Source organism: Lagenorhynchus albirostris, chromosome 8 (assembly GCF_949774975.1).
Source record: "Lagenorhynchus albirostris chromosome 8, mLagAlb1.1, whole genome shotgun sequence".
NCBI lineage: Eukaryota > Metazoa > Chordata > Mammalia > Artiodactyla > Delphinidae > Lagenorhynchus > Lagenorhynchus albirostris.
Window position 1 is genome coordinate 7,672,490 of NC_083102.1, and position 14,640 is coordinate 7,687,129.

At 43.0% G+C, this 14,640-nt stretch overlaps 1 protein-coding gene across 1 annotated transcript in view; it reads right to left on the reverse strand.

Moving 5' to 3' along the window:
* Positions 1-14,640, reverse strand: part of CNTNAP2 (contactin associated protein 2) — a 1,428,051-nt gene that overhangs the window by 221,360 nt on the left and 1,192,051 nt on the right. The window contains exon 17 of the mRNA XM_060157549.1: positions 12,891-13,109. Coding sequence (XP_060013532.1) covers positions 12,891-13,109 — 219 coding nt within the window. The remainder of the gene's footprint in view (positions 1-12,890; positions 13,110-14,640) is intronic.

The window sequence follows — 14,640 nt, forward strand, 5'->3', positions numbered from 1 at the left end:
GGAGAGAAGCCAGAGGGTCGCGCTCTAGACACAGCTCTAGAGAGTCCCGTGTTGACTTTGACAACTTTTGTAAAGGGTTTACCAAATGAGCTAAAAAGAAAAACAGCTTATCTCTGTACCAGAGAAACTCTTAAGTAAGGCGTCTCGTTTGTTCCCTGCCACAAGTACTTCTGCATAAAATTCTCTTGTTAATCCAAGCCGTTTGTGTTCGTGTCAGACAGTGAGGGCCTGCCTGCCTTGAAATTTGCCAACGTGACTGGTAATCCACAGAAAGCCTGCTGGGGCTGACCCAGGACCGGCCTGATCTCATCGTCTCCTACTGCAGGCTCCACAACTGAGAGCAGCGCTGCATGGGGCGTGGCTGCCATCTGGGGGTGCAAGACTTTGTGGGGATGGATTCTCCTCTGCATTGTGGGCAGCTCTGCCTGTGGCTGGAGCTGAAGGTAGTGCTCCAAAGCCATCACACTTTTCCAAATACCTGGTGGGTCACAGTAGCCCCCCAGACGAGGGACCCTGGTATAAGGACCAAGACAGCCTTAACGTTCCCCTCGGACTGAGCAAATTTTGACAGGTTTCTTCTGACCCTAGATCCTTGACTCCCCTATTCTTAAAGCATTTCCTTAAATTCTTTCTCTGCTCCTTTGAGATATTTATCTTTTAAAAAGCCTTTTGCCAGTTGTAAAATGGCCTTTTTCCAGCTGTAAAACTGGAATGCCTTTCTCAAGGACCTGGGGGCATCTTTTTGGAACATAAACATTCAGGGAGCTGCTGCCTCTACACCCCAGTTCTGGGGAGGGTAGGAGCCTAACTTCCTCAGGGCAGGCAACTTGCTCCAAGTTATAAAAGGGACAAAAATTTTTCTTGCCCTTTCCTTCAGCAGAGCTGAGCTCACCCCAAGCTCTGGCCTCTCTCCCCTCCTGCAGTAGCCTTGAATGAAGTCTTCCTTTCTTGTTTAACTTTGGTGCAAGTTTTGTTTGGACAAGACAAATGGTTAAGTCTCTGGAATCAGACTGGGATCAAATCCCACCTCTTGTCTCTTACTAGCTGCCTGACCTTGGGCTGTTAACTAATCTTTAGCTTTAGTTTCTTCACTGTGAAAAGAAAACGGGAATCAGTAACTACATACTTTACAAGGTTCTCGTGTGGATTAAACGAGGTAAATAGAGCACATGAAGCGCGTGGCCTTGAAGTGTCACCAGGACATCTCAGCCAGCACGTATGTTGCTATTGACTCAGGTTTGCGGGAAATGGGAAAGAACAACAGATTTCCTGTGTTTTAATTCCTGCAATTCAAATTGTATATTTTTTATCTTAAACTTTTCAGATACCAGAAAGAGCCATTTTATTCATGCACGGATTGGAGTGCACTTCATGACGTGAATCCCAGTTTTCTCCCTTGCCTACAAAGGTCCATTTTCTCTTTACTCCCTCCAGGACCTGGCATTTCAGATGGCCATGGGATTATCCACTCATGAGTCTGGAATACTGAGGGTGTGAGGGGCAGCTGACTAAACGAGCTACACCATCGAGTCTGGGGAGGTGGGCAGCTGTCTGGGGCTGCTCGCCAAGCGTAGCCTAGAGCATGGTCATAGCGCTCTAGTCCCCATTCGCTTATGAGTCCATCTAACAAACCTCAACTCTGCCATAAACTCAGGTTGCCACACAGGAGGATATTTTCCTGATAGACAAACTGTTTGGCACAGGAAGAAACGCTGCAGGCTCCCTGCTCCCACGAGCCCTCCTGAAGACAGCACTTTCCCCATGGAATCTCCGACCGGAACTCCCGGGCAGCACAGAGGATCCTGAAGGAGTGAGGATGAGTATCTAAGCCTCTGCTGGGTGACATCTTGCACAGAAGGGTTGGCCTCCTTGAACTTCCAGAGAGATTTCAGAAGAGTTCAGGGCCAAGTGAGCTGAGCCTGGACATCTGTCATAGTTAAGGGGACCTAACCTTCTTGCTCAAAGAGCCACTGAGGAGCTTGACTTCCCCCTGAAGCTTCCCGAAGCAGCCTCCAGCCCTCTGGAAACGCTGGCCTCCTCCTTAAACTACTGCTGAACGCACTGACACACTCTGGCCTGTGTTGATTTTGCTGCACGTAAACCCCTGCACTAGCCCCCCGCCCTGACAAGCCCGCTCACCTCTCCCCAGTGGCTCATGCTGCCCCTGCCCTGGGCCGGCCGCCGGCCTGCAGGTTGAGGCCCCCCAGACCTCTGCTTCCCGCCAGCCCGGCCGCTGCTGCTTCGGCGGCTAGGACTCCGAACTCGCTGGCATGTCTCTGTGCCAAAGAGGGCCCCGGCTCAACGCACCCTGCTGCTGCTCGTGCTGAGTCATGCCCTTGAGCGTGTCTGCTCTTCTCCACCCGGCGAGAGAAATCGGGCCCGTGGCTTCCACGGAGGATGCAGGTCTCAGCACTTGGGCTGCTGAGGCTGCAGACCACGGTGTGGTTCACATACCTCTGCCAGGCCATCCCGGGAGCTCATCTAAGGCTATTTGCTCATGTTGGAGCAAAGACATGAGGCATGAGAAAGCCTCCAGTGCTTTTCAGACAAATACCAGCAACTGCTGTTTCTTCCCAGGTCAGTTTTCATTTTAAAATTTAAATGAATTGTTACTTTTTGACTAAACCAGAATCATAGCTGGATTCTCGTAACTTACAAAAGACCTGTGTTAGCCCTCTTTTCATGACACCTTCTAATTATATATATATACACACACATCTTTATTGGAGTAGAATTGCTTTACAGTGTTGTTAGTTTCTGCTGTATAACAAAGTGAATCAGCTATACGTATACATATATCCCCATATCTCCTCTCTCTTGCATCTCCCTCTCACCCTCCCTATCCCACCCATCTAGGTGGTTACAAAGCACCGAGCTGATCTCCCTGTGCTATGCGGCTGCTTCCCACTAGCTATCCATTTTACATTTGCTAGTGTATATATGTCCACACCACTCTCTCACTTCTTCTCAGCATCCCCTTCCCCCTCCCTGTGTCCTCAAGTCCATTCTCTGCGTCTGTGTCTTTATTCCTGTCCTGCCCCTAGGTTCTTCATAACCATATATATAAATATATAGATATATATTTAGGTTCCATATATATGTGTTAGCATATGGTATTTGTTTTTCTCTTTCTGGCTTACTTCACTCTGTATGACAGACTCCAGGTCCATCCAATTCACCACAAATAACTCAATTGCGTTTCTTTCTATGGCTGAGTAATATTCCGCTGTATATATGTGCCACAACTTCTTTATCCATTCATCTGTTGATGGACACTTCGGTTGCTTCCATGTCCTGGCTATCATAAATAATGCTGCAATGAACATTGTGGTACATGACTCTTTTTGAATTATGGTTTTCTCAGGCTGTATGCCCTGTAGTGGGATTGCTGGGTCATATGGTAGTTCTATTCTTAGTTTTTTAAGGAAACTCCATACTGTTCTCCATAGTGCCTGCATTCCTACCAACAGTGCAAGAGGGTTCCCTTTTCTCCACACCTTCTCCAGCATTTATTGTTTGTAGATTTTTTGATGATGGCCATTCTGACTAGTGTGAGGTGATACCTCATTGTAGTTTTGATTTGCATTTCTCTAATGATTAGTGATGTTGAGCATCCTTTCATGTGTTTGTTGGCAATCTGTATATCTTCTTTGGAGAAATGTCTATTTAGGTCTTCTACCCATTTTGGGATTAGGGTGTTTGTTTTTTTGATATTGAGCTGCATGAGCTGCTTGTATATTTCGGAGATTAATCCTTTGTCAGTTGCTTCGTTTGCAAGTATTTTCTGAGGGTTGTCTTTTCGTCTTGTTTATGGTTTCCTTTCCTGTGCCAAAGATTTTAAGTTTCATTAGGTCCCATTTGTTTATTTTTGTTTTTATTTCCATTTCTCTAGGATGTGGGTCAAAAAGGATCTTGCTGTGATTTATGTCATAGAGTGTTCTGCCTATGTTTTCCTCTAAGAGTTTTATGGTGTCTGGCCTTATATTTAGGTCTTTAATCTATTTTGAGTTTATTTTAGTGGATGGTGTTAGGGAGTGTTCTAATTTCATTCTTTTACATGTAGCTGCCCAGTTTTCCCCAGCAACACTTACTGAAGAGGCTGTCATTCCTCCATTCTATATTCTTGCCTCCTTTATCAAAAATAAGGTGACCATATGTGTGTGAGTTTATCTCTGGGATTTCTATCCTGTTCCACTGATCTTTACTTCTGTTTTTGTGCCAGTACCATACTGTCTTGATTACTGTAGCTTTGTAGTATATTCTGAAGTCTGGGAGCCTGATTCCTCCAGCTCCATTTTTCGTTCTCAAGACTGCTTAGGCTATTCAGGGTCTTTTGTGTTTCCATACAAATTGTGAAATTTTTTCTTCTAGTTCTGTGAAAAATGCCATTGGTAGTTTGAAAGGGATTGCATTGAATCTGCAGATTGCTTTGGGTAATAGAGTCATTTTCACAATGTTGATTCCTCCAATCCAAGAACATGGTATACTTCTCCAACTGTTTGTAGCATCTTTAATTTCTTTCATCAGTGTCTTACAGTTTTCTGCATACAGGTGTTTTGTCTCCTTAGGTAGGTTTATCCCTAGATATTTTATTCTTTTTGCTGCAATGGTAAATGGGAGTGTTTCCTTAATTTCCCTTTCAGATTTTTCATCATTTGTGTATAGGAATGCAAGAGATTTTTGTGCCTTAATTTTGTATCCTGCTACTTTACCAAATTCATTGATTAGCTCTAGTAGTTTTCTGGTAGAATCTTTAGGATTCTCTATGTATAGTATCATGGCATCTGCAAACAGTGACAGTTTTACTTTTTCTCTTCTGATTTGGATTTCTTTAATTTCTTTTTCTTCTCTGATTGCTGTGTCTAAAACTTCCAAAACTATGTTAAATAACAGTGGTGAGAGTGGGCCACCTTGTCTTGTTCCTGATCTTAGAGGAAATGGTTTCAGTTTTTCACCATTGAGAATGATGTTGGCTGTGGGTTTGTCATATATGGGCTTTATAATGTTGAGCTAAGTTCCCTCTGTGCCTACTTTCTGGTGGGTTTTTATTATAATTTGGTGTGGAATTTTGTTGAAAGCTTTATCTGCATCTATTGAGTTGATAGTATGATTTTTATCCTTCATTTTGTTAATATGGCATATCACATTGATTGATTTGCATATATTGAAGAATCCTTGCATTCCTGGGATAAACCGTACTTGATCATGGTGTATGATCCTTTTAATGTACTGTTGGATTCTGTTTGCTAGTATTTTGTTAAGCATTTTTGCATCTATGTTCATCATATTGGCCTGTAGTTTTCCTTTTTTGTGATATCTTTGTCTGGCTTTGGTATCAGGGTGATGGTGGCCTCAGAATGAGTTTGGGAGTGTTCCTCCCTCTGCTATATTTTGGAAGAGTTTGAGAAGGATAGGTGTTAGCTCTTCTCTAAATATTTGATAGAATTCGCCTGTTACCCATCTGGTCCTGGGCTTTTGTTTGTTGGAGGATTTTTAATAAGTTTCAATTTCAGTGCTTGTGATTGGTCTTTCATATTTTCTATTTTTTCCTGGTTCAGTCTCGGAAGGTTGTGCTTTTCTAAGAATTTGTCCATTTCTTCCAGGTTGTCCATTTTATTGGCATAGAATTGCTTATAGTAATCTCTCATGATCCTTTGTATTTCTGCAGTGTCAGTTACTTCTCCTTTTTCATTTCTAATTCTAACTGATTTGAGTCTTTTCCCTTTTTTTCTTGATGAGTCTGGCTAATGGTTTATCAATTTTGTTTATCTTCTCAAATAACCGGCTTTTAGTTTTATTGATCTTTGCTACTGTTTTCTTTGTTTCTATTTCATTTATTTCTGATCTGATCTTTATGATTTCCTTCCTTCTGCTAACTTTGGGGGTTTTTTGTTCTTCTTTCTCTAATTGCTTTAGGTGTAAGGTTAGGTTGTTTATTTGAGATGTTTCTTGTTTCTTGAGATAGGATTGTATTGCTATAAACTTCCCTCTTAGAACTGCTTTTGCTGCATCCTATAGGTTTTGGGTCATCAAGTTTTCATTGTCATTGGTTTCTAGGTATTTTTTGATTTCCTCTTTGATTTCTTCAGTGATCTCTTGGTTATTTAGTACTGTATTGTCTAGCCTCCATGTGTTTGTATTTTTTACAGTTTTTTTTCCATAATTGATATCTAGTCTCATAACATTGTGGTCAGAAAATATACTTGATAGGATTTCAATTTTCTTAAATTTACCAAGGCTTGATTTGTGTCCCAAGATATGGTCTATTCTGGAGAATGTTCCATGAGCACTTGAGAATAAAGTGTATTCTGTTGTTTTTGGATGGAATGTCCTATAAATATCAACTAAGTCCATATTGTTTAATGTGTCATTTAAAGCTTGTGTTTCGTTATTTTCATTTTGGATGATCTGTCCATTGGTGAAAGTGGGGTGTTAAAGTCCCCTACTATGATTGTGTTACTGTCGATTTCCCCTTTTATGGCTGTTAGCATTTGCCTTATGTATTGAGATGCTCCTATGTTGGGTACATAAATATTTACAATTGTTGTATCTTCTTGGATTGATCCCTTGGTCATTATGTAGTGTCCTTCTTTGTCTCTTGTAATAGTCTTTATTTTAAAGTCTCTTTTGTCAGATATGAGAATTGCTACTCCAGCTTTCTTTTGATTTCTATTTGCATGGAATATCTCTTTCCATCCCCTCACTTTCAGTCTGTATGTGTCCCTAGGTCTGAAGTGGGTCTCTTGTAGACAGCATATATATGGGTCTTGTTTTTGTATCCATTCAGCCAGTCTATGTCTTTTGGTTGGGGCATTTAATCCATTTACATTTAAGGTAATTATCGATATGTATATTCCTATTACCATTTTCTTAATTGTTTTCAGTTTGTTATTGTAGGTCTTTTCCTTCTCTTGTGTTTCCTACCTGTAGAAGTTCCTTTAGCATTTGTTGTAAAGCTGGTTTGGTGGTGCTGAATTCTCTTCGCTTTTGCTTGTCTGTAAAGATTTTGATTTCTCCGTCGAATCTGAATGAGATCCTTGCTGGGTAGAGTAATTTTGGTTGTAGGTTTTTCCCTCTCATCACTTTAAATATGTCCTACCACTGCCTTCTGGCTTGTAGAGCTTCTGCTACAAGATCAGCTGTTAACCTTATGGGGATTCCCTTGTATGTTATTTGTCACTTTTCCCTTGCTGCTTTTAATATTTTTTCTTTGTATTTATTTTTTGATAGTTTGATTAATATGTGTCTTGGCGTGTTTCTCCTTGGATTTATCCTGTATGGGACTCTCTGTGCTTCCTGGACTTGATTGACTATTTCCTTTCCCATATTAGGGAAATTTTCAACTATCATCTCTTCAAATATTTTCTCAGACCCTTTCTTTTTCTCTTCTTCTTCTGGGACACCTATAATTCGAATGTTGGTGCATTTAATGTTGTCCCAGAGGTCTCTGGGACTGTCCTCAATGCTTTTCATTCTTTTTTCTTTATTCTGCTTTGTGGTAGTTATTTCCACTATTTTATCTTCCAGGTTCTTATCTGTTCTTCTGCCTCAGTTATTCTGCTATTGATTCCTTCTAGAGAATTTATAATTTCATTTATTGGGTTGTTCATCATTGTTTATTTTCTCTTTAGTTCTTCTAGGTCCTTGTTAAACGTTTCTTGTATTTTCTCCATTCTATTTCCAAGATTTTGCATCATCTTTACTCTCATTATTCTGAATTCTTTTTCAGGTAGGTTGCCTATTCCCTCTTCATTTATTTGGTCTGGTGGGTTTTTTCCTTGCTCCTTCATCTGCTGCATATTTCTCTGTCTTCTCATTTTGTTTAACTTACTCTTTTGGGGGTCTCCTTTTCACAGGCTACAGGTTCATAGTTCCCCTTGTTTTTGGTGTCTGCCGCCAGTCGGTAAGGTTGGTTCAGGGGCTTGTGTAGGCTTTCTGGTAGAGGGGACTGGTGCCTTTGTTCTGGTGGGTGTGGCTGGATCTTGTCTTTCTGGTTGGCAGGGCCACGTCCGTTGGTGTGTTTTGGGGTGTCTGTGAACTCACTATGATTTTAGGCAGCCTCTCTGCTAATGGGTGGGGTTTTGTTCCTGTCTTGTTAGTTGCTTGCCATGGGGTGTTCAGCACTGGAGCTTGCTGGCTGTTGAGAGGAGCTGGGTCTTAGCGTCGAGACAGAGATCTCTGGGAGAGCTCTTGCCGACTGATATTACATGGGGCCGGGTGGTCTCTGGTGGCCCAATGTCCTGAACTCGTCTCTCCCACCTCAGAGGCTCAGGCCTGACACTAGGCCGGGGCACTAAGACCCTGTCAGCCACATGGCTCTCTTGCTCTTCTTCTCCTTTGTTTTACTGTCATAGAAGGAACAGAGATTTTGGAGCCAGACAAATTCAAGTCTGAATCTCACATTCATCACTCCATGTAGTTGTATGGCATCAGGCAGTTTACTTAGGCTCTCTGAGTCACAGTTTCTTCGTTTATGCCATGGAGACTCTACTGCTCCCCCAGCCCAGTTGTTGGGTAGATAAAGTGTTATTGAAGGATGGAGCCTTATCTCCTCCCACTTCGTGGCGGGGGACTATCCAATGGAAAGGAGGCTCTACCTTCTAATTATATTTTACATGTAGAGGGAAGAGAACTGTATCCTCTGTTTTTCAGTGACTTTGGAAGAGGAGACAGGATGCTGGCCTTGCTAACGTAGGCAGCAGGCAGAGGGTGGCCTTCTGTAGAGTCCAAAGCCAAGAACGTCTTTTAGCTCTAGGTTGAGCTTTTAAGCCCTTCCTTCTCTAGAACCCGGATGGAGCTCTCGGGCAGCTCTGCCCCAAGTCTCCGCTGTAAAAAGGGATGCTGGGTGGTGTTTTCAGAGGGATGCTCACTTCCTTTCTTGGTGAGAAAATTCCTGGGCCCTCGCTTGCTGCTCTGTGGCCACCATGGCAGGTGTGTGGAGTGACTGTGGAGTGACTTGGATGTCGAGGGCCATGTAGCACGTGACCTTTCCTTCAGGGCTGGTGGGGTGAAGTGATCCCACTTCAGGTCAGTATTTTGGGAAGGAGAAAACAAGCCAGTTAGAAGTGAGTTCTGTAGGGAAGTGAGTTCTGTAGGAGAGGGTGAATATTACATGGAGCAAGAAGAAAGCTAAGGGAATAAAAGGTAAAGGAAAAGGTAGAGAAATACCTCCTATTTAATGAGTACTGGCTCTGTGCCAGATACTACATGGAGCACTTAGCATGGACTAGCTCATCTCCTCCTGAGACATAGGAACTGTATTCCTACTTGACAGATATATTAGGTAACTTGTCAGTGGTCCCTCAGATGCTAAGTGGCAGAGGTGGGATTCAAGCCCATGGTGTTATGGGTAATCACTTGGCAACTCAGAACTTTTCAAACCACTTCTAAACACACAATCCTAAATGGCTGAAGTTGGAAGAAAGTTTGGAGACCAACTAATCCAATTCCTTTATTTGATGAAAAAAGAGACTCAAAGAGGAAAAGTGGTAACACTTGTTATATTAGAGCTGAACTGAGAACAATTTCCCGGTTGCCTGAATCCCTATCGAATAGTCTTGGGATAACTGGCTCCAGGACTTCAGAGCTGTTGAATTTGTTGTTTTCTGGAAACAAGCCCCTCCCCAACTCCCCTGGGGTAGACTTCTATTGCAGACCAATATTTCTCATACTGTCTCAAATAGCTTGTGTCCGGGAGATGTGCCTCACGCCCACATCTCAGGTAACAGGAAATTAGAAAGTGGCACAGGAGACTTACTCTTTTTCATCAAGTGAAAGGAAGCTGCTGACTCATCATATCAGCCCACTGTTCTGAAACTTTTCTCTCTCCAAAGTCAACAGTGGTTTCATAATTACTAAATTGAAAGAACATTTTCTTAGCTCTATTTTACACATGGGACTTGATATTATTTGTCAATGATAAGCAGTTTCATGAAACTCTCTCCTCCTGTGACAGCCTGTCTCCTGGTTTTTCCTTGCTTGTTCTTTTCATTCCTCTTCATTCTTCTTCCTGAGATGCTACTCTTCCTGCCTCTCCCTTAGATTTAAGTGTTCTGTCAGACTCTGACCACAGCCCTCTCCTCTTCTCTTTTATTAAGCTGTTCCCAGGTCATCTTGTTTACATGAGTCAAAATTCTTTCCAAGACCATAATAAATGCCTCCCCCTACCCTTTTTCATGTTACAGCTTTACTTGGTCTCTAAGACTCTTGGAGACCACTGCAGTCAGTAGACAGAAAGGGATAAAAGTAAAATTGGATCTCTGCATCCAGGGAGATCTCAGAAAAGTGAGAAATTGGGTCAGTTAGGGTCACCTGTCATAATGAAAACCAAGTAGAATCTAACCAGCATGCCTGGGAGAACAGGATTTAGGAGGAAACTTGTCCTAGGTGATCTGGGTAAGATGTGTTGATAAAGGGGAATTTGTTCACAGCTTTTGGCAGGAATCAGTGGACCTGATGTTTTATAAAAATAATTAAAAAGTCTACAAATAAATGCTGTAGAGGCTGTGGAGAAAAGGGAACCCTCCTACACTGTAGGTGGGAATGTAAATTGGTACAGCCACCATGGAGAACAGTATGGAGGTTTCTCAAAAGACTAAAAATAGAGTTGCTAAACAATCCAGCAATCCCACTCCTGGACATATATCGGGACAAAACTATAATTCAAAAAGATACATGCAGGACTTCCCTGGTGGCACAGTGGTTACGAATCCGCCCGCCAATGCAGGGGACATGGGTTCGAGCCCTGGTCCGGGAAGATCCCACATGCGGGGGAGCGACTAAGCCTGTGTGCCACAACTACTGAGCCTGCGCTCTAGGGTCCATGAGCCACAACTACTGAGCCCATGCACCACAACTACGGAAGCCTGCACCTAGAGCCCGTGCTCTGCAACAAGAGAAGTCACCACAATGAGAAGCCTGCACACCGCAATGAAGAGTAGCCCTTGCTCGCCGCAACTAGAGAAAGCCTGCGTGCAGCAATGAAGACCCAACACAGCCAAAAAAAAAGATACATGCACCCCTATGTTCAGCACTATTTACAACAGCCTTGACAGGGAAGCAACCTAAATGTCCAGCAACAGATGAATGGATAAAGAAGATGTGGAATATATATACCATGGAATATTACTCAGCCATAAAAAAAGAATGAAATAGTGCCATTTGTGGCTACATGGATGGACCTAGAGATTATCATACTAAGCAAAGTAGGTCAGAAAGAGAAAGACAAATACTGTATGGTATCACTTATATGTGGAATCTAAAATATGGCACAAATGCACTTATCTATGAAACAGAAACAGACTCACAGACATAGAGAACAGACTTGTGGTTGTCAAGGGGGCAGGGGGTGGGGGAGGGTTGGATTGGGAGTTTGGGATTAGCAGATGCAAACTATTATATATAGAATGGATAAACAACAAGGTCCTTCTGTATAGCACAGGGAACTATATTCAATATCCTGTGATAAACCATAATGGAAAAGAATATGGAAAAGAATATATATATGTATAACTGACTCACTTTGCTGTGCACCAGGAAAACAACATTGTAAATCAACTGTACTTCAATAAAAAAGTAACTTAAAAATAATGTGTAATTTTGAGAACTATAACTTGAGGGGAGGATTTGGAAGGGACTGAGCTCTGGTTGGGTTGGAGCAGTCAGTACTTCCTTCAAAATCTGTAACTTTCATGGCCCCTGGCTGACGTGGCTTGCTATCAAGTCAGTCTCACTTCCAAAGGTAACCGACTACGTTAACAATTTGCCCACATTTCACCAAAGGAGTGGACGTCAAATTTTACCTGTCTTTTCGTGACTGTCTAATGTTCTTAAAACATCCTGCCATAATTATGAAAGACACCATCGGGACTCTGACCTCCAGTGGGTGGAGCCCAGGTGGAAGGTCATGTCTGCTTTTGCTGGGTCTGAGACCAATTAACCCACACACACCTAGAGGGGAGGTCTAAGGTGGCAAGACAGCCACCAAGTCCTTCAAACTTGCTTTCTTTTCATTCAACAGAAGAAAAATAGCTAATTTCCTAAAATATTAGTATTCTGGAAGATGAAAGTTAAAATCTCACAAGCCATGGAAACGAGTATTGATTGAAAGTAATGTTAGGTTCAGCTAGGACATGTCATAAGCAAAGACCGGAATGTGGGGCTAGATCCACTTCTCGCAAAGGATACTTTACTTTTTGCTCTGTTTCAATTTCTTCTCAGTGTTGATCTCTTTCCTCTGTGGAAAGATGTTACATAAGGAGAAGTCTAAGTCTTTCTCTGCCTAGAACCTTGAGGCTAGGTAGAGAAAGGAGTGGATTTCTACTTATCATTTCAAGCAACCCTGAACTTAGGGAGCCCATTCCTTCTCTTCCCTCCCTCCCTCCCTCCCTCCCCTACTTCCATCCTTCCTTTTGCACATTTACAAGTGCTCTAAATCATTAAGGAAATTTATGCAGTTCTAAAACCATGAACCCAAAACTGCATAGATCAGAGACCTCAGAGATGTCCTAGCCCACCCTCTCATTTTGTAGATGAGGATTGTGGGCTCCAGAACGCAGAGAGTAGGGACTTCCCTGGTGGTCCAGTGGTTAAGACTCTGCACTTCCAACGCAGGAGACATGGGTTCAATCCCTTGTCGGGGAGCTAAGATCTCACGTGTCGTGCAATGTGGCCAAAAAGAAAACACAACAGAAAGCGGAGGGTAGAACCAGATTTAGGGTTCCTGGGTCCTCTTCCTTGTTCCATTCTGTTTCAGATGAGACCACAAGAGGCAAAAACACTTACTTTTGGAAAAATCTCTATCAGAATCCTACGTAGGCAGTTTTATTTTTTCCCAAGGTAGAAGTTGTTTCAATCAACAGAGAAGTCACTCTTGCTGTCCCATCACTCACCGACAAACAGCTGGCTGTAGAGCTCCAGGCGGGTGTGGCCTTCCGTTGGGGCCTTGCGGGTCTGCTGGGGCAGCCTGTCCACCTGCAGGCTGGCCTGCTTGACATTCCTTTCCGCGGTGACCCGGTGCCACTGGTCATCGTTGAGAGGGGAGGGTGACCTCACCACAATCTCCACTGGCCCGTTTCCGACATCAAATGAAAAGGACACTTCCGTGGCAGCTGGAAGAGCACAAAGCATGCAAGGCACGTGAGTACTTCCCTCCCAGCTGCCAAACGGTGGTGAATTCTAGAGGTAAAACCAAGCACGGAGAGAAAAGGAATCTAAGCTAGTCACTTGCTACAAAGGTCCAAGGCGAAATCCTTTGAGGAGGGATAAAACATGAACCCATTGTTAACCATTAATAACCAGGGGAAGGAAAATAAACTTGGATTGGGGGCCAGGTATACGCTGGTTTATTCTGTCAGGAAGTTACCATCACTGACTCTTTCCAGATAAGGACCTGAAGGCTGGCACCCTTCAGCCCATGTCGAGCACCTTAGATTTAGTGAGTAGTGGAGTCAGGATGGGAATCAGGCTTCTCAGCTTTCAGAGCCTGAGACCTTTTGGCTCTACGCACACCCTGACTCTTCAGTAGCTCTTAGGGCGTGACCTGTAGCTCTGGCTGCACCAAGTGTCACCTGGGAGCTTTACGAAACACACCAGCTCCGCCCCCAGGGATTCCCACTCAGCTGGGTAGGCACTGGTATTTTTTACAAGCTTCCTGGAAAATATTAATATATAGCTAGAGTTGAGAGCTACTGCTTTGGGGGTATTCACAAAACTTTATTTCCTTGATCTAATCCTTAAGGTTCCTATGGAAAGTTAGGGAGCTGTGAACTGTGCATGCAATGAGGATGACCCACATCTCTCCCGGACCTCTGGGGCTGGGCAAAGGGCAGCTCCAGAGTCCTGCAGAAAAAACCCTTTCTTGAACCATTTGTTGCACACCTTGGATGTTCGCCATCTGGGATGTCAGGTCCTTCTCATAACCTACCCTCCAGCACTAATCATAAATCATTCTTCTTCTTCTTCTTCTTTTTTTTTTATAGACCTGCTCCCAATCAAACTCCTTTAATAAATCACCTTTCAACAATGGAAAAATGGACTAGGAGGTTGCTTTGGTAACTCCAATTGTCAGTAGCTTTCTCACAACACATTTTAGGTTTCAAGTTCTTCAGTGACTACCTGGTGCTTTATAAATATGTTTTTTTAAGTGTATATTTCTCCTGCGATTGGCAAGCGAGGTAGTGGCATGCGGGTCCCAGCTCCTTAGCTTGGTGAATTCTTTTGACAGGAAAGATGAGGCACACCACTGGATCTTCTAACTTTGCTTATAAAGAGATTCAGCTCCTCTATCTATCAGTGAGCCTCTGACTAATCTCCAAGCAGTTTAATTAAATATTTTTTTCCCCAGGCTAATGAAAAATTCAGCTTCTCTGGACTGGTACCACTTTGAAATGATGTTGCAAGCAATCAAACTTCTGATTTAAAAACCGCAGTGGGCCAGATTCTCTCAAGACCTAGACTGTTCCCCACCTCTGGGTCAGGCCCCTCTGAAAGCTGCATTAACTTTATTGAGCTCCAGGGACATTAGACACAGAACTCAATTTCATCAACCTAGTTGTACCAAGGAATTTGGTTCCTTTATGTCGTTAGAAAGGGAACTTTAATTTTAACACCTGTGGTGACGCCACACGTGCTCTGGTGAAA